At 38.2% G+C, this 21,360-nt stretch overlaps 1 protein-coding gene across 1 annotated transcript in view; it reads left to right on the forward strand.

The window, feature by feature from the left end:
* Positions 1 to 21,360, forward strand: part of SHROOM4 (shroom family member 4) — a 125,906-nt gene that overhangs the window by 34,583 nt on the left and 69,963 nt on the right. Inside the window, exon 5 of the mRNA XM_039224346.1 lies at positions 20,258 to 20,395. Coding sequence (XP_039080277.1) covers positions 20,258 to 20,395 — 138 coding nt within the window. The remainder of the gene's footprint in view (positions 1 to 20,257; positions 20,396 to 21,360) is intronic.

Here is a 21,360-nt window from a genome sequence, read left to right on the forward strand (position 1 = left end):
CAGTCAAAGAGTCTTCTTGAATGCAGCAGCGCTCACAGGTGCAGAGAGCATAACAAGTCTTTAAAACTAACAAGAGCCAGAAAGCTAACTAAAATGATGAAACGAAAGAGCTCTCCTCGAAAGAAATTCCAAGAAGAATTGACAGCTAATGAACTGCTCAAAACAGATATAAGCAGCATAACTGAACAAGATTTTAGAACAATAATCGTAAAATTAATCGCTGGGCTTGCAAAAAGCATAGAGGACATCAAAGAAACTATGGCTACAAACAACATGGGAAGAGATGGGAAATCTGAACAGACCCATAACTAGTGAAGAATTCAAATAGGTTATAAAAAATCTCCCAACAAATAAGAGCCCTGGACCTGATGGCTTCCCTTGGGAATTCTACCAGACGTTTAAAACAGAATTAATACCAATTCTTCTCAAGCTATTCCAAAAAATAGAAATCGAAGGAAAACTCCCAGACTCATTTTATGAAGCCAGCATCACTCTGATTCCCAAGCCAGAGAGAGATCCAGCAAAAAAAGAGAACTACAGGTCAATATCCTTGATGAGTACAGATGGAAAAATCCTCAACAAGATACTTGCAAATTGAATCCAACACCACATAAAAAGAATCATCCACCAAGATTAAGTGGCATTCATTCCTGGGTTACAGGACTGGTTCAATATTCACAAATCAATCAATGTCACACATCACATCAACAAAAGAAAAGATAAAAACCATATGATCCTGTCGATAGATGCAGAAAAAGCATTTGACACAATACAGCATCCCTTCTTAATAAAGACGCTAGAGAAAGTCGGGATAAAAGGAACCTACTTAAACATAATAAAAGCCATCTATGAGAAGCCTTCAGCTAACATCATCCTCAACAGGGAAAAACTGAGAGCTTTCCGCCTGAGATCAGGAACACGACAGGGATGTCCACTCTCACCACTGCTGTTTAACAGAGTGCTGGAAGTCCTAGCATCAGCTATCACACAACAAAAGGAAATCAAAGGCATCAGAATTGGCAAAGAAGAAGTCAAACTTGCACTTTTCACAGATGACATGATACTCTACATAGAAAACCTGACAGACTCCACCAGAAGCCTACAAGAACTGATCCATGAATTCACCCAAGTTGCAGGGTACAAAATTAACATACAGAAATCGGTTGCATTTTTATACACCAACAATGAAGCAACAGAGAGAGAAATCAAGAAACTGATCCCATTCACAATTGCACAAAAAACCATAAAATACTCAGGAATAAACCTAACCAAGGATACAAGAGATCTGTATGATGAAAACTAAAGAAAACTTATCAGAGAACTCTAGATGTTGGCGAGGATGTGGAGAAACGGGCATCCTCCTACACTTTTGGTGGGAATGTAAACTGGTGCAGCCCCTCTGGAAAACAGTGTGGTGGTTCCTCACAAAATTAACAATAGAACTCCCCTATGACCCAGCAATAGCACTACTAGGAATTTACCCAAGGTATATAGGAGTGATGATGCATAAAAGCACATGTACCCCAATGTTCATAGCAACACTCTCAACAATAGCCAAAACATGAAAGAGCCTAAGTGTCCATCAAAGGACGAATGGATCAAGAAGACATGGTTTATCTATACGATGGAATACTACATGGCAATGAAAAAGAATGAAATCTGTCTATGTGTAGCAACATGGATGGACCTTGAGTGTGTTATGCTGAGCAAAATAAGTCAGGCAGAGAATGACAAATATCATATGTTTGCACATATAGAAGGATTAGGAGGAACTTAACAGAAAACCATGGGGGAGAAGAAGGGGGGAAATGGTGGGGGAAAGGGAGAAAGGGAAACCATGAGAGACTCTTGAATGCTGAGAACAAACTGAGGACTCATGGGTGTGTGTGGGGGGAGGGGGGAGATGGGCATGGAGGAGGGCACTTGTGGGGATGAGCACTGGGTGTTATATGGAAACCAACTTGACAATAAACTATTTGTAAATAAAAATGAATAAAAAATAAAGTAAAGGCAGTAAACAGGAATGAAGACGGGCATTATATAACAATTACAGGGTCTATCCCGCAGGAAGAGCTCACAATTATAAATATCTACGCACCAAATATGGGAGCACCAAAATACATAAAACAATTAATCACAAAGAGAAACATTCTTATGGATAAGAATGTGCTAATAGCAGGGGACTGTAATACTCCACTTACAGCAATGTATAGATCAGCTAGACAGAAAATCACTAAAGAAACAATGGACTTGAAAGACACATTGGACCAGATGGATCTGACAAATATATTTAGAACTCTACATCCTGAGGCCATGGAATTCACTTTCTTCTCAAGTGCTCATGGCACATTCTCCAAGATAGATCACATACTGGGTCAATAAAGCAGCCCTCAATAAATATAAAAGAAATGAAATCATACCATGCACACTTTCAGATCACACTGCTATGAAACTTGAAACCAACCACAGGAAAAAGCCTGGAAAACCTCCAAAAACATGGAGGTTAAAGAACACCCTACTAAAGAATGAATGGGCCAATCAGGCAATTAGAGAAGAAATTAAAAAAAATATATGGAAACAAATGAAAATCAAAATACAACAATCCTAATTTGGGGATGTGGCAAAGGCCGTCCTAAGAGCAAAGTACATTGCACTCCAGGCTTACTTCAAGAAATTAGAAAAAGTGCAAGTGAAAAATTTAACAGCTCACCTAAAGGAACTAGAGGGAGAGAAACAGGAGCATCCCAAACCCAGAAAAAGAAGAGAAATAACAAAAATGAGGGCAGAAACAAAAAAATATAGAATCCAAAAAAACAGTCAAACAGATCTATGAATACAAGAGTTGGTTTTTTGAAAAAATAAACAAGTTTGATAAACCTCTAGCCAGGCTTCTCAAAAACAAAAGAGAGAGCACCCAAATAGACAAAATCATAAATGAAAATATATTTATTACAACCAATCCCTCAGAACTACAAGCAATTATCAGGGAATACTATGAAAAATTATATGTCAACAAAATGGACAATGTGGAAGAAATGGACAAATTCCTAAACAGGCACGCACTACCAAAATTCACATGGGAAGAGACAGAAAATCTGAACAGACCAATGAGTAGTGACGAAATTGAATCAGTTATCAAAAATTTCCCTACAAATAAGAGCCCTGGGCCAGATGGCTTCCCTGGGGAATTCTACTAGACACTTAAATCAGAGTTAATACCCATTCTTCTCAAGCTGTTCCAAAAAAATAGAAATGGAAGGAAAACTTCTGGACTCATTCTATGAAGCCAGTATCACTTTGATTCCTAAGCTAGAGACCCAGCAAAAAAAAGAGAGAGAGAGAGAGAGAACTAGAGGTCAATATCCTTGATGAATAAGGATGCAACAGTCGTCAACAAGATACTTGCAAATCAAATTCTACAACACATAAAAAGAATTATCCACCAAGGTCAAGTGAGATTCATTCCTGGGTTACAGAGCTGGTTCAATATTCGCAAATCAATCAATGTGACACATCACATCAACAAAAGAAAAGATAAAAACCATGCGATCTTGTCAGTAGATGCAGAAAAAGGATTTGACAAAATACAGCATCTCTTCTTCATTAAGAGCCTCGCGAAAGTCAGGATAGAGGGAACTTACTTAACCATCATAAAATCCATCTATGGGAAGCCCCCAGCTAACATCATCCTCAATGAGAAAAAACTGAGAACTTTCCCCCTGAGATCAGGAACATGGCTGGGAAGTCCACTCTCACCACTGTTGTTTAACACAGTGCTGGAAGTCCTAGCATCAGCCATCAGACAACAAAAGGAAATTAAAGGCATTAGAATTGGCAAAGAAGAAGTCAAACTAACACTTTTCGCAGACATGATACTCTACATAGAAAACCCGACAGACTCCACCAGAAGCCTACTAGAACTGATCCAACAATTCAGCAAAGTTGCAGGGTACAAAATCAACATACAGAAATCGGTTTCATTTTTATAAACAGGTTTTTTTTTTCCTAGGACAGAGAGAGAGCGTGAGCAGGGGAGGGTCAGAGAGAGAGGGAGTCACAGACTGAAACAGGCTCCAGGCTCTGAGCTGGCAGTCAGCACAGAGCCCGACGCGGGGCTCGAACCCACGAACCATGAGATCATGACCTAAGGGAAGTCAGACGCTTAACCGACTAAGCCACCCAGGCGCCCCTCATTTTTATACACCAATAATGAAGCAACAGAAAGATAAATCAAGAAACTGATCCCATTCACAACTGCACAAAAACAAAAACAAAAACAAAACAAAAAACCAACCATAAAATACCTCGGAGTAAACCTAACCAAAGATATAAGAGATGTGTATGATGAAAACTGTAGAAAACTTATGAAGGAAATTGAAGAAGACACAAAGAAATGGAAAAACATCCAATGCTCATGCATTGAAAGAATAATTACTGTTAAAATGTCATTACTACCCAAAGAAATCTGCACATTCAATGCAATCCCAATCAAAATTGCACCAGCATTCTTCTCATAACTAGAACAAACTATCCTAAAATTTGTATGGAACCACAAATGACCCCGAATATCCAAAGTAATATTGAAGAAGAAAACCAAAAACGGGAGGCATCACAATCCCAGACTTTAGCCTCTACTACAAAGCTGTAATCATCAAGACAGTATGATATTGTCACAAAAACAGACACATAGATCAATGGAATGGAATAGAGAAGTCAGAATTGGACCCAAAAACGTATGGCCAACTAATGTTTGACAAAGCAGGAAAGAGTATCCAATGGGGAAAAAAAGCCTCTTTAACAGATGGTGCTGGGAGAACTGGACAGCAACATGCAGAAGAATGAAACTAGATCGCTTTCTCACACTATACACAAAAGTAAACTCAGAATGAATAAAGGACCTGAATGTGACACAGGAAACCATCAAACCTTAGAGGAGAATGCATGAAACTACCTCCTTGGCCTCAATCGCAACAATTTCTTACTTGACACATCCCCAAAGGCAAGGGAACCAAGAGCAAAAATGAGCTATTGGGACCTCATCAAGATAAAAACCTTCAGCATGGCAAAGGAAACAATCCATAAAACTAGTAGGCAACCGACAGAATGGGAAAAGATAGTTGCAAATGACATATCAGATAAAGGGCTAGTATCCAAAATCTATAAGGAACTCACCAAACTCCACACCCGAAAAACAAATAATCCAGTGAAGAAATGGGCAGAAGACTTGAGAAGCCACTTCTCCAAAGACGACATCCAGATGGCCAACAGACACAGGAAACGATGCTCAGCGTCCCTCATCATCAGAGAAATGCAGATCAAAACCACACTGAGATACCATGTCACACCAGTCAGAGTGGCTAAAATGAAGAAATCAGGAGATTATAGATGCTGGTGAGGATGTGGAGAAATGGGCACCTTCCTTCACTGTAGGTGGGAATGTAAACTGGTGCAGCCCCTCTGGAAAACAGTGTTGAGATTCCTCAGAATATTAACAACAGAACTCCCCTATGACCAAGGAATATCACTGCTAGGAATTTACCCAAGGGATACAGGAGTGCTGACACATAGGGGCATATGTACTCCAATGTTCATAGTAGCACTTTCCACAATAGCCAAATTATGGAAAGAGCCTAAATGTCCATCAACTGATGAATGGATCAAGAAGATGTGGTTTAATCTATACAATGGAATACTACATGGCAATAAGAAAGAATGAAATCTGGCCAATTGCAGTGATGTGGATGGAACTTGAGGATGTTATGCTGAGCCAACTAAATCAGGCAGAGAAAGACAGATACCATATGTTTTCACTTATAGGTGGATTAGGAGAAACTTAATGGAGGATCATGGGTTAGAAGAAGGGGAAAATAGTTGGGGAGAGGGAGGGAGGCAAACCATGAGAGACTCTTTTTTTTTTTTTTTTTTTACAAATAGTTTATTGTCAAATTAGTTTCCACATAACACTCAGTGCTCATCCCCATAAGTGTCCTCCTCTATGCCCATCCCCCCTCCCCCCCACATCCATCAGTCCTCAGTTTTTGTCAGCATTCAAGAACCATGAGAGACTCTTGAATGCTGAGAACAAACTGTTCTCAGGGCTGTTGGGCATAGGAGAGAGGGGAAGGGGAGTGATGGGAATGGAGGAGGGCACTTGTTGGGATGAGATTTGGGTGTTATATGGAAACCAACTTGACAATAAACTACGAAAGAGAAAAAACTATAATTTTTAGGGGCTCTAGGAATTTCAGAATGGTAAGTGAGCCTTGGCTTTAACGTATTCACGAGCAGTGCCTAACAAGAGAGTTAGCCTGTCCTTTCTACCTTTCAAGCTAGAGAGTGGCTTCTAATGAGCTATAAAGTCCTAGATGTCATCTTCTTCCAATACAAGGCTGTTTCATCTACATCAAAAATCTGTTTTTTATTGTGGCCACCTTCATTAATCATCTTAGCTAGATCTTCTGGATAATTTGGTGCAGTTTCTACATGAGCACTTGCTGTTTCACCTTGCACTTTAATGTTATGGAAATGGCTCCTTTCCTTTAACCTCATGAACTAACGTCTGCTAGCTTCAAACTTTTCTTCTTTAGCTTCCTCACCTTTCTCAGCCTTCATAGACCTGAAGACACTCAGGGTCTTATTCTAGATTAGGCTTTGGTTTAAGGGAATATTGTGACTGGTTTGATATTCTTTCCAGACCACTAAGACTTTCTCCATATAAGCAATAAGATTCTTTTGCTTTCTTATTATCTGTGTGCTACTGGAGTAGCATTTTTAATTTCTACAAGAACTTTTCCTTAGTATTCATAACTTGGTCAACTGTTTGGTTTACAAAGCCTAGATTTTGGCCTATCTCAGCTTTTGACATGCCGTCCTCATTAAGCTTAATCATTTCTAGCTTGATTTAAAGTGAAAGACATATTGGACGTCTGAGTGGCTCTGGCAGTTGAGTGTCCACCTCTTGATTTCAGTTCAGGTCATGATTCCAGGGTCATGGGATTGAGCCCCGCCTTGGGCTCCACTCTGAGCAGGGAGCCTGCTTAAGATTCTCTCTCTCTCTCTCTCTCTCTCTCTCTCTCTCTCTCTCCCCCTGACCCCTCCCCTGCTCACACTTTTTTTTCTCTATCTAAAGTAAAAAATAAATAAATAAGGTAAGAGACACATGACTCTTCCTTTCACTTAAAGGAAGTGAATACTTTCATTTTAGGATTATTAATTGGTCTCATTTCAGTATAGTTGTCTCAAGGAGTTACAAGGAGATAGATAGTGGATAATAGCTGGTCAGTGGAGTAATTGGAGCACATATATTTACTGATTAAATTTGCCATCTTATATTGGCATGATTCATGGAACCCAAAACAATTACAATAGTAACATTAAAGATAACTGATCACAGATTACCATAAAAAATATAACAATAATGAAAATGTTTGGCATATTTTAAGAATTACCAAATTGTGACACAGAGACATGAAGTAAGCAAATGCTGTTGGAAAAATGACACCAATAAACTTGCCCAACACAAGATTTCCATAAACCTTCAATTTGTAAAAACAAAAAACAAACAAAAACAAAAACACAGTATCTGTGAAGCATAATAAAACAAAGTACAATAAAATGAAGCATTCCTGTTTTGGAAGCCCTAACCAGAACAATAACTCAGGAAAAGAAATAAAAGGCATCCAAATTGGAAAGGAAAAAGTAAAACTGTCACTATTTGTGGACAATATGATTTTATATATAGAAAATCTAAAGATGTCACCAAAAAACTGTTAAAACAGTTTAAAATATTCAGTGAAGTTATGGGGTACAAAATCAACATACAAAATATAGGTTAAATTTCTACACACTGACAATAAACTATCAGAAGGAGAAATTAAGATAATCATCTAATTTACAATTGCATCAGAAAGAATAAACTATCTAGAAATAAATTTTATGTAGGAGGTGAAGATCTATATACTGAAAATTATATTGATGAAATAAATCAAAGATGACACAGATGAATAGAAAGTAATTCCATGGTTATGGATTAGAATAATTAATATTTAAAATGTCCATTTACTCAAAGATATCTACAGATTCAGTATAATCCTTATCAAAATTCCAATGACTTTTTTTTTCCCAGAAATAGAAAAAATTGTACTAATAGTTCAATAGAACCACAAGACCCTGAATAGCCAAAGCAATTTTGAGAAAGAAGAATATAGCAGGAGGCATCACACGCCTTGATTTCAAACTATATTGCAAAGCTATAGTAATCAAAACAGTATGGTTTTGGCATAAAAACAGACACATGGATCAATATACTAGAACAGAGTCCGGAAATAAACCCATACATATATGGTAAATTAAATTATGACAAAAGCACCAAGAATATAGAATGAAGAAAGGGCAGTCTCTTTAATAAATGATGCTGGGAAATTTGGACAGCCACATGTCCAGGAATGAAGGAATGAAGACTAAACTACTGTCTTTTACCATATACAAAAGTTAACTCAAAATGGATTAAAGACTCAAATGTAAGACCTGAAACCATAAAACTCCTAGAAGAAAACATAGATGATAAGTTCTTTGACATCAATCTTTGCCTAGATCTTTTGCATCTGACTCCAAGAGCAAAGGCAGCAAAAGCAAATATAAATAAGTAGCACTACATCAAACTAAATATTTAACACAGCAAAGGGAGCCCTCAACAAAATGGAAAGACAACTTACTGAAATGAGAGAAACTATTTGCATATTATATATCTGATAAGGGATTCATATCTAAAACATATAAAGAACTCATACAACTCAACAGCAAAATAAATTCTGATTAAAGAATGGGCTGAGAATCTGAGTAGACATTTTTCCAAAAAAGACATACAGATGGCAAACAGGCACATGAAAAGTTGTTCAACATCACAAATCATCAGGAAAATACAAATGAAAACCACAAAGTGATATCACCCCACACTTGTTAGAATGGCTATTATCAAAAAGACAAGAAATAATAAATGTTGGAAGGGTGTGGAGAAAAGGGAACTCTAGTTCACTGTTAAGAGAAATGTAATTGGTGCAGCCACTATGGGAAACAGCATAGAGGCTTCTCAAAATACTTAAAATAGAACTCCCGTATGTTTCAGGAATTCCACTTCTGAGTACTTAACCTAAGGAAAATCAAAACACTAATTTGAAAACATACATGCACCCCCATGTTTATTGCAGCATTATTTACACTAGCCAACCTACAGAAACAACTTAAGCATCTATCAGCAGATGAATGGAAAAGAAGTGGTATATATGTACAATAGAATACTACTCAGCCATAAAAAATGAAATCTTGCTATCTGCAACAACATAGATAGACTCCAAAGGTATTTAGCTAAGTTAAATAAGTCACACAGAGAAAGACAAATACCATATGATTTCACTTATATGTGGAATCTGAAAAGAAAACAAATGAACAAACAAAAAGTAATAGACACAGAGAACAGAATGGTGGTTGTCATGGGGTAAGACGTTTGGGGGTTTGGCAAAATAGGTGAAGGGAGTCAAGAGGGACAGTATTCTAGTTATAAAATCAATCAGTCTTAGGGATGTAATGTATAGCATGGTGACTACAGTCAATAATATTGTATTGTGGGGGTGTCTGGGTGGCTCAGTTAAGCGTCCGACTTTGGTTCAGGTCATGATCTCATGGTTCGTGGGTTCGAGCCCTGCGTCGGGCTCTGTGCTGACAGCAAGCTCAGAGCCTGGAGCCTGCTTCAGATTCTGTGTCTCCCTCTCTCTCTCTGACCCTCCTCCTGCTTACGCTGTCTCTCTCTCTCTCTCTCTGAAATAATGGAGGACAATGCGGGAGAAGAAGGGTAAAAACAGTTGGGAAGAGGGAGGGAGACAAACCATGAGAGACTCTTGAATGCTGAGAACAAACTGAGTGAGGGCTGATGGGAATGGGGGAGAGGGGAAGGGGGATGATGGGCATGGAGGAGGGCACTTGTGGGGATGGCACTGGGTGTTATATGTAAACCAACTTGACAATAAACTATTTAAGAAAAAAATAAATAAAACATTAAATTTTTAAAAAAATGTATTGTGTATTTGAAAGTTGCTAAGAAAATCTTAAAATTTCTCAACAAGAAAAAAAAAGTTATTTTTGTAATTTTGTATGGTGACAAATGGTAAATAAACGTACTGTGATGACCGTTTCTCAGTGTATACAAATATAAAATTCATATGTTGTATACATGAAATTAATATAAATTTAAAATCATATTAAAAATATATATATATGATTTCATGGATAGGAGGAGTTTCACAGTTGACACAGTTTTAGAGATGTCCTGGAAAGGCTATTGGTGGAAGAATCAAAGTAATATAAAGCAAGGGTAGGTAAACTATTGTCAAATCTGGCTTGCCACCTGCTCAGCCATCTATGTGTTGTCTGTGGCTGCTTTTATACCACTGTTAAAGAGTTGAGTTGTTGCAACACAAACCAATGGCCCCCAAGCTGAAAATATTTACTACCTGGCCCTTTACAGAAAAAGTTTGTTGGCTCTTGATATAAGCATCCTCCAAAAAGAAGACCTTAAGACTATATATAAGGGCTAAAAATACAGAAAGAGAACCATCATAGTCTATAAGTGAGACGGAATTAAAAAAAATCACAGAATATTTAAACCAACGAACAGATGAGGAATACTAATGAATTTTTGAGATTGTAGTATTCTTCTCTTTATTGAAGTATAGTTGGCATACAACGGTAGTATCAGGTGTACAACATAATGAATTAACACTTGCATACACTAGCATGTAACATTTATAAAAATAAATGTAGTTACCATCTGCTGCCATAAAAAAAAGTCGCAATATTATTGACTCTATTCCTTATGCTGTACTTTTCTTTTGAATTTGGGTGATGGTGTGGTTAGTATAAGGCAAAATGAGTGGTATTTGTGTTCACATGAGTATGTACTTTCTTGCTTGCTTCCTCCTATTAAAAGATATTTCTTGAGTACTACTATAATCTAGATACTGAGATGCCTGCTGGGAATATTATGGAGAATAAAACTGCCACATCCCCTGCCCATATTGAGCTTATAATGTACTGTATTTCACCTGGTACTACCCTACTGGTTGTGTGACTTTGAGTGTATAGAACCTCTTTTAGCCATTATTTTCCCAACTTTATAATGAGAATACTATGCCTCTTTTGTAAATTTGTCATAAGGATTAAATAGAATTTTGTATATTTTTCCAAGTCATGCAAAGAATATTTATTGACTTCCAATTAATGTTTTAGGCACTGTTCCAGGTATAGGTGACACAGCAGTTAATAAAACAGATTTAAAAAGAAAATCTTGCCCTCATGGAAATTGCCTCTTAGTCCAATAATTGAAAGTACCTGAAATTAAAAAGTAGGCATTTGGTAACTGTTATTTTCCTTTTCCTGAATTAATAAGAGATAGACAATGTGTATTCTTTAGTACTGACTTTAGCGGGAGTACAATACTGGTTAAAACCTCATTATACAAATTCCCTTGAATAGCTAGCACTTTTGACAGCATAGATTAGATATTATTATCAATCATTTAGTACCTTAATAATTGTGAATCGGAGTAATTGTTAAGTGGGTTATTTCAAGGTGTGAAAAACAACTAGTTCCAAGTTGGTTTACTTCTCATTTATTATATTCACCTCTACCTTTTCTATGTTTCCCCTTGACCGAGAACATTTTCCATCCCTCTCTACCAATACAAAGACTGGGCATACACTAAAGGCAAGTTGCAAAGAAAAATGTATCTTTTTTAAAAATAGTTTATTGTCAAGTTGGTTTCCATATAACACCCAGTGCTTCTCCCAACAAGTGCCCTCCTCCATGCCCATCACTCCCCTTCCCCTCCCCGCCATCTGCCTTCAGTTTGTTCTCGGCAGTCAAGAGTCTCTCATGGTTTGCCTCCCTCCCTCTCCCACACTATTTTTCCCCTTCTTCTCCCCCATGGTCCTCCGTTAAGTTCCTCCTAATCCTCCTATATGTGCAAACATATGGTAGCTGTCCTTCTCTGCCTCACTTATTTCGCTCAGCATAACACCCTCAAGGTCCATCCATGTTGCTACAATGGTCAGATTTCATTCTTTCTCATTGCCATGTAGTATTCCATTGTATAGATAAACCACATCTTCTGGATCCATTCGTCAGTTGATGGACACTTAGGCTCTTTCTATGTTTTGGCTATTGTTGAGAGTGCTGCTATGAACATTGGGGTACATGTGCTCCTATGCATCAGCATTCCTGTATCCCTTGGGTAAATTCCCAGCAGTGCTATTGCTGGGTCAAAGGGGAGTTCCATTGTTAATTTTTTGAGGAATTGTTTTCCAAACATGCATCTTTTTTTAATGTTTATTTTTAAGAAAGAGACAGAGCATGAGTGGGGGAGGGGCAGATAGAGGTGGAGACACAGAATCTGAAGCAGGCTCCAGGCTGTCAGCACAGACCCCGATATGGGGCTTTAACTCAGAGACCACAAGATCATGACCTGAGCCGAAGTCGGATGCTCAACTAATTGAGCCACCCAGGTGCCCCAACAAAGGAAAATGTAATGTCAGAACTAAAGTGGTCTCTGTAATCACTGTATTCAGAGACCCCATTTTATAGGTGAAAACCTGAGGCCCAGGACAAGAAAGAACTTTCCTAAGGCCACACAGCTTGGAAGTGATAGGGATAGGACTAAACCAGCAGCTTCTGCTTACCAGTCAAGCATTCTTTGCCCTACTTCTGGGATGTCTCACATTGGCTACTCCTGTAGGAAGCCTTTCTGCACTTGAGGGAAATGTCTTCTTCTTACACCCCAAAGTACATTCATGATTCTATCCTTTACCTTATCTTTTTCTTCTGCCAACTCTTCCTTTATGAACTGATCCCTTTCCAAGGGATTCACCTCTCCTGTATACAGGAGACTGCCAGATTGCTCTGCCCAGCCTCATCTTATTCCTCAGGTACAAACTTTCATTCCAAAATGTGCATTACCCCTAATCCAACCTCCCTTCCTGATATCTCTATTTCTGTCTGTGGAACATTTCCCATCCCTGTAGGTCAAGCTCATGACTGTAGAATTTTCTTCTCTTCAATTCCCTCTTAAGTCCAAATAGTCTTTAAGACCTTTCTGAGCTCCTTCTGCAGTGTTTCTATTATCCACTCATATATCTCCTTTGCCTCCTTGCTGCTACTGCCAGGGACTCATTAGTCCTTGTCTGGATGCCCTCCAACCCATTCTCTGCAATTCTGGCAAGTGAATCTCCCCAAAGCACATTTCTGTATTCATTTCAATCAGCAGTAATTGTGCTCTGGGTAAACCTCATGAGTTATGTGATCTTGATTGTGTTTAGCCTGGGTCATATCATTCCCTTTATCAAAAAGAAAAAAAAAAGTCCCAATTGCCCCCAGAATTAAGTCCAAAAACTTCATGCCAGCATTAAACACCCTGCATAAATAGGTCTAAATGACTTGCCCCGCCCACCCCCATCCTTATCTTTTAGAAACCAAAACGGTTATGTATTGAGAGTTTATCCTGATTCTTTCATTTGTGGCCTGGACCTCATTCTCCTCTACTTCTGAAGAAATCTTGCTCCTTTGATTCCCACTTTTCCTTTTTCATGTATTGTCAGCCTGTTATCCTTACCTTTGCCCTACTTCCATCTTCTATGTTTACAGACTGGCTCAGGTCTTTATAGTCTTGAAAACAACCTTTCTCAGACCTAGGTTCATCTTTAGACAGTACTCTCATTTCTTTCATAACTAAACAACTTTGAAAAGTTGTCTACAGTCACTGTTTTTACTCTAGCACCTTCCATTCACAACTACAACCCATAACCATCTAATTCTGTTCCCCATTCCTCAAGTGACTCTGGTCAACATTACCAATAATTATTTAAAATAATAAACTTTTTCCAGTTCCTGTCTTACTTCAATTCTGGGTTAGTGTACTAGGGCTGCTGCAATCAAATATCACAAACTGAGGACCTTAAAACAACAGAAATCCTGTCATAGTTCTGGGGGCTAGATGTCTGAAAGTCAAAGTGTTGACAAGGCCATTCCCCTTCTCAAGGCTCTAGGATAGAGTCCCTTCTTGCCTTTTCCTAGCTTCTGGTGGTTGTCAGCAACCCTTGGCATTTCTTGGCCTATATATGCATCACTTCAACCTTTGCTCACCATCTGCATCACAGCATTTTTCCTGTACCTCTGAATCTGCATGACCTTTTTATAAGAACACCATTCATTGGATTTAAGGCCTGCTTGAATCTAGTATGACTTCCTCTTACCTAATTACATCTGCAAAGTCACTCTTTCCAAATGAGGTTGAGGTCCTGAAAAGACATGAATTTGGGGGTGGGGTGGGGCACAACAGTCTACTCAGTACATCCTTTCCTCAGCACTTAACACTGTTGACCACTGCTTCCTGCTCAAAATTTTTTCTTCCTTTGGCTCCAGTAATACTATGCTTCCCCTATTGTTTCTTTGGTTTCTCTTGTCTATTTTTTTTCCTATTGTTCCTCTTCCTCTACCTTTCCCTTATGTATTATATTCTACAAAGTTAAGCTCAAGGTTCTCTACTCCTCTCACACTACACATTCTGGGTGATTTTAATTCATTCTCATGATTTTACTTAGCAAGTAAGACTTTTAAATCTCATTTCATTCCATGCTACCCTCCCATATATCCCACTTCTTTCTCGATATCTCCATTGATTATCTCAATCTCTACACATTCATATTAAACTCATTAATCTCTACCTCCAACACCTGATTCTCCTCCTATTTACCCCTATATAAGTAAATAGTTCAAAGTGAACTCAATTTTTTTTTTAACTACTCACTTCTGTATCTATTGATCAAGTCTTGGCAATTTTTACCTATTCACCTTTTCTCAAATTTCCCCTCTCTTGTTTGTTCACTACAGTAGTCTCTCAACTAGTTTATCTATCTCCATTCTTGCCATGTTCCTTTCTTCCTGAATCCATTCTTTACTCTGCAAACAGAGTCTTCTTTTTAAATGTGACTCTGGCCATTTCTTCACTGGGTTGTTTGTTTTTCAGGCGTGTAGTTTGGTGAGTTCCTTATAGATTCTGGATATTAACCCTTTATCTGATATGTCATTTGCAACTATCTTTTCCCATTCCGTTGGTTGCCTATTAGTTTTCTGGGTTGTTTCCTTGGCTGTGCAGAAGCTTTTAATCTTGAAGAGGTCCCAACAGTTTATTTTTGCTCTTGATTCCCTTGCTTTTGGGGATGTGTCAAGTAAGAAGTTGCTGCGGTGGAGGTCAAGGAGGTTGTTTCCTGCTTTCTCCTCTAGGGTGTTGATAGTTTCCTGTCTCACGTTCAGGTCCTTTATCCATTTTGAGTTGATTTTTGTGCATGGTGTGAGAAAATGATCTAGTTTCATTCTTCTGCATGTTGCTGTCCAGTTCTCCCAACACCATCTGTTAAAAAGGCTGTCTTTTTTCCATTGGATATTCTTTCCTGCTTTGTCAAAGATCAGTTGGCTGTATACTTTTGGGTCCACTTCTGAGTTCTCAATTCTGTTCCATTGGTCTATGGGTCTGTTTTTGTGCCAATACCATACTGTCTTGAGGATGACAGCTTTGTAGTAGAGGCTGAAGTCTGGGATGGTGATACCTCCCGTTTTGGTTTTATTTTTCAGTATTACTTTGGCTATTCGGGGTCTTTTGTGGTTCCATACAAATTTTTGGATAGTTTGTTCTAGTTTTGAGAAGTATGCTGGTGCAATTTTGATTGGAATTGCATTGAATGTGTAGAGTGCTTTAGGTAGTAATGACATCTTAACTATATTTATTCTTCCTATCCATGAGCATGGAATGTTTTTCCATTTCTTTGTGTCTTCTTCAATTTCCTTCATAAGTTTTCTATAGTTTTCATCATACAGATCTCTTGTATCCTTGGTTAGGTTTATTCCGAGGTATTTTATGGTTTTTTGTGCAATTGTGAATGGGATCAGTTTCTTGATTTCTCTTTCTGTTGCTTCATTATTGGTGTATAAAAATGCAACCGATTTCTGTACGTTGATTTTGTACCCTGCAACTTGGCTGAATTCTTGGATCAGTTCTAGTAGGCTTCTGGTGGAATCATGCCTTTTAAGTTACCTTTCCTATATGGAGAGGTATCCCCCCACCTTCAAGATTTTTGTCTTTAGCTTTCAGACATTTGGCTAAGATGTGTCTTGGTATTGAATTTCTTTGAGTTTATCCTATTGGAGTTTGCTTAGCTTTGAATTTGCAGGTTTATGTCTTTTGTCAAATTTGGGGGAGTTTTCACACATTGTTCTAGTATTGGTTTTTTAGTCCTACTTTCCTCTCTCCTTCTGGGACACCAATGCTGTTAATGTTAGATCTTTCATTATAGTCCCACAGGTCCCTGGGTCTCTGTTCATTTTTTTCAGCCTAATTTCTTTCTGTTTTTCTTATTGGGTAATTTTTATTGTTCTGTCTTTAGGTTCACTGATTCTTAAGTCCCCTCTATTTTGCAGTTGAGACTGTTCACTTAGGTTTTTTTCATATTTTTAAATTCTAAATTCTAATTTTTTCCTTTTTTTAAATTCTAAAAATCAATTTGATTCTTCTTCACATCTTCTATTTATTTGCCAAAGCTTGCTATTTCTTTGCTTAAAATTTATGCTTTTTATTTGTTTCATGTATGTCTGTAATTGGTCATTGGAATGTTTTTTTTTCTTTCTATGATGGCTCCTTTGTCATATGATTCTAACATTTCTGTCATCTTGATAATGGTCTCCTCTGATTCTCTTTTTTCTTGTAGTTTGAGATCTTCCTTGTTCTTAGTATGACAAGCGATTTTCAATTCAAATCTAGAAATTTTGAGTATTATATTATGAAACTGTGAATCATATTTAAAATTTCTGTTTTCTGGCTTCCTCTGATACCACTCTGGCAGGGGAAAGGGGTTTGCTACTTCATTACTGCCACATGGAAGTAGAAGTCCAGGTTCCCTATTTGGCATTTACTAATAACAAGGAAGGAAGCTCCTTTTTCCTACTAAGTCCCCACTGATACCTCCCTTACTGGGAGGGGTAGGATGCCTCCTTGCTATACCCACTATGGCTTCCCTTGACACCATACAAAAACATGTACATGAGTGTTTATAGCGGCTTTATTTATATTTTCCATAACTTGGAAGCAGCCAAGATGTTCTTCAGTAGATAAATGGTAGCTTAACCATGGCATATCCAGGCAATAGAATATTATTCAGTATTAAATAGAAATAAACTATCAAGCCATGAATCTTAAATACATATTATTAAATGAAAGAAGCTGATCTGAAAAGTCTCCATATTATTTGATTCTATCTATATGACATTCTGGAAAAGGCAAAAGAATGGAGATAGTAAAAATATCAGCGGTTGCCAGGAGTTAGTGAGAAGGGAGGTAGGGATGAAAAGGCAGAGCACAGAGGATTTTTAGCGTAGTGAAACTATTCTGTATGATACTCTGATGGTGGATACATGCCATTACACATTTGTCCAAACCAATAGAATGTACAGCACTAAGAGTGAACTCTTGTGTAAACTATGGATTTTGGTTGATTATGATGTATCCATGTAGGTTTATCAGTTGTAAAAAAATGTACCATGCTAGTGGGGGATGTAGATAACGGGAGAGGTTATGCCATGTGTGTAGACCGGGGATAAATGGGAAATCTCTGTACCTTCCTCTTAATTTTTCTGTAAACCTAAAGCTACACCTCCCCAAAATAGTCTATTTAAAAATCTAAAGTCATTATTAAAAACTGCTAACCTAAGCAAACCTTAAGCACCAAAGGTGTTTCTTTTAGCTGATGAAAGAAACATATGAATCCTAAAGATGGTCAGAAGTTTTACCAGCTCTTTTTACTTAACAGCTTCTTCAAACCCTAGTCTTAAACTTAGGTCCTGATAGGTATGCCAAACCTAGATCTTAGTGCAGGTGTCAAGATCCCTCCTGGGGATTTGTCTCTGAATTTCCAGCTTTCTGGACTTCAGGCCAGTTTCTATTTTGAGTGAAAACTCCAATCTAGCAAGAGTGCATTGATTGTGTTCCAACTAATCAAAGGGAAAGCATTGGTTGGCCATTCTAGTATCCTTGTTCAGCTAAAAATTATTATGCCTCTGGCTCCTAATGCAAAGATATATTCTTTCTTGTTTTCCCCTGTGATGAGGATGCAGAATATCCTTCAATTTTGTGAAGTATAAAGTTAATGTATACCTTTGAATAGTCTTTGAAAAGTTATACAGTGTATGTTTTCTCTCTAAGTGAAAGAGTAGAACATCACCTGCCCTCTTTTTCTCAGTCATAAAATTTGTTTGATGTAAGTTTTCACACAATGAAAGTTACTTAACTGAAGTTGACCCTCTTTGCACTTCAGGAATACATTTCTTAAAGTACCCATGGCCTTTCCAACAGAATAGAATAGAATAAGTTTTTAATAAAAATTAGAAACTAGTTTTGGTGCATAAATTTTGTATGAGATTATGATTTTTTTTCCTTCTCTCCCTCTTCCCTCCCTCTTATGTGTGTGTGTGTTGTGTGTGTGTGTGATTTTTTGCTACTTGCTACTCTGTACTTCTTGGAATAAGCTTGATGCTTGATAAAGGAAAGTTTAAGGTTGAATGGGAGAGGGTGCTCATGAAGTATAAGGAGTATGGCTAATCTCTTATATGTGATTCAGGATCACTATTATGATGAATCCCCCAAAAGAGGAAGAATTGCTAGAAGCCTCTTTTAATGCCACAGTTAAAATAATGTCTTCTCTCCTCCCAGTTGCTTATCAGGGGTGGTCACTTACAATTGCCATTGGTTTGCCACAGCTGGACAGGGAAAGTAGCTTTGTGTTGCTTGTGTATTATATCCCAGGATCTGATTAGTTTTCTTGGCCGGAGGCCTTGTGTTATCATGAGAATATAATAGTGATAACACCTTACATTCTCACCACAGTTCTACAAAGTCTGTATTATCTGAGGAAACCAAGGGTCAGAATGGATGTGTCAGTTGTCTAAGGCCAAATAACTAATGAGTGTCAGAGCTGGAACTGAAATCCAGTCTCTGTGTGAGACTCCAGAACCCATCCATTTTCCCTGTATTTCTGAGTTTTTATGAATTCCAGTCTTTGAGACTATCATAGTTCCATAGTTCCATTGGATAATGCTGTATTAGTCCTCTCCTGAGTAGTTAGTTTGAAATGTTAATACTAGTAAGGGAAAAAGAGGACATCCAGATGGCCAACAGACACATGAAACAATGCTCAGCATCCCTCCTCAGCAGGGAAATACAAATCAAAACCACACTGAGATACCACCTCACACCGGTCAGAGTGGCTAAAATGAACAAATCAGGAGACTGTAGATGCTGGCGAGGATGTGGAGAAACAAGCACCCTCTTACACTGTTGGTGGGAATGTAAACTGGTACAGCCATTCTGGAAAACAGTGAGGAGGTTCCTCAGAAAATTAACAATAAAGCTCTCCTATGACCCAGTAATAGCACTGCTAGGAATTTACCCAAGGGATACAAGAGTGCTGATGCATAGGGGCACATGTTCCCCAATGTTCAGAGCAGCCCTTTCAACAATAGCTAAATCATGGAAAGAGCTTAAATGGCCATCTACTGATGAATAGATCAAGATGTGGTTTAATCTATACAATGGAATACTACATGGCAATGAGAAAGAATGAAATCTGGCCATTTGTAGCAACATAGATGGAACTTGAGGGTATTATGTTAAGTGAAATAAATCAGGCAGAGAAAGACAGATACCATACGTTTTCACTCATATATGGAATAGGAGAAACGTAATAGAAGACAATAAGGGAAGGGAAGGGGAAAAAACAGTTAAGGAGGAGGAGGGAGACAAACCACAAGAGACTCTTAAATACTGAGAACAAACTGAGAGTTGATAGGGAGTAGGGGAGAAGGGAAAATGAGTGATGGGAATGGAAGAGGGCACCTGTTGGGGTGAGCACTGGGTGTTATATGGAAACCAACTTGACAGTAAACTATATTAAAAACAAACAAACAAACAAACATATATACATACATACATACATTTAAAAATACTAGCAAAGGAAGAATGGAGTTCTCTTTAGGAAGTTGGAGTCAGGTGATAGGGTCCACCAAGGAGCCTTCCCACCTAAGTTGAGAAGAGGTTGAGGCAGAAATATGATTCCTTTCAGATCTAATAAACATGCTGTAAATGTTAGTTTTTGTCCCTCTATCCCAGCACCTACTATGGGTCAGATACAGTGCTAGCAGCTCTCAAGTACATCATGTCATTTAATCATCACAGCTCTCTTATGAGGTATAGGGATGAATATGCCCCCATCGTACAGATAAAGAGATTGACGGACAAAGAAATCAGGTGACTGGCACATCCACTATCTTGTAACCAGGTCTGTCTGACTCTGGATATAGTTTTCTCTCAAGCTGGTTCCTGCCTACCCACCTACTTGTTTCTGTCTCAGTAATACCTTCAGAAGCTTTAAATTGAATATTTTAGTTGAAATATTCAAGAAATCCTTGTATGACCTTACAAATTCTTAGGCTGAGCATGCTTTCTCCCTTGCCTCATCCTGTGAGTATTATCCTCAGCTGTAACCTTGCATCCCAGTAAAGCCCAGAGAAAAATCAAGTGTAAACTGGCCTGAGAGCATAAATGAGCCTTTCTCAGTCACCCAGGCTTTAGCTTTGCCTTGACCTGGAATGCTCGTTAGTTTCAAAAGTAGAATAAACTGAATTAATTAGTTCTTGGATAGGGTGAGTTAAAGTTCTAGGTGTGGTTCTGTGCAACTGAACTGATGGCTGTTGGCTTCTTATGTTAAGATATTCAGTAGCCATCTGCCAGGTGAAGGAATCTGTTTTTTGGTTTTTTTTTTAATGTTTTAAATGTCTTTTTTAAGTTTATTTCTTAGAGAGAGAGACAGAGAGCACGAGCAGGGTAGAGTCAGAGAGAGACGGAGACACAGAATCTGAAGCAGGCTCCAGGATCTGAGCTAGCTACCAGCACAGAGCCTGACGCGGGGCTCAAACCCAGGAACCGTGAGATCTTGACCTGAGCCCAAGCTGGACGCTTAACCGACTGAGCCACCCAGGCGCTCCTGAAGGAATCTTTTTTTTCTGACCTGAAGCTGGGTCAGTCAGTGGGAAAATATTGTCATTTGTATTCATTCCTCCTGTTTCTGTGGGGTGTGCTCTGTTTAATAAAGCATGCATTAGGAGATACTGAAAATAAGACTTATTAATCTAGTCTTTTTTTCCCCGATAGGTTTAAATTGCCCCCAAAATATGTGTTTGTGTGTGTATGTGTTTGTTTTAGGCTAAGTATCA

Source organism: Hyaena hyaena, unplaced genomic scaffold (assembly GCF_003009895.1).
Source record: "Hyaena hyaena isolate Hyena2069 unplaced genomic scaffold, ASM300989v1 scaffold_1620, whole genome shotgun sequence".
Classification (NCBI taxonomy): domain Eukaryota; kingdom Metazoa; phylum Chordata; class Mammalia; order Carnivora; family Hyaenidae; genus Hyaena; species Hyaena hyaena.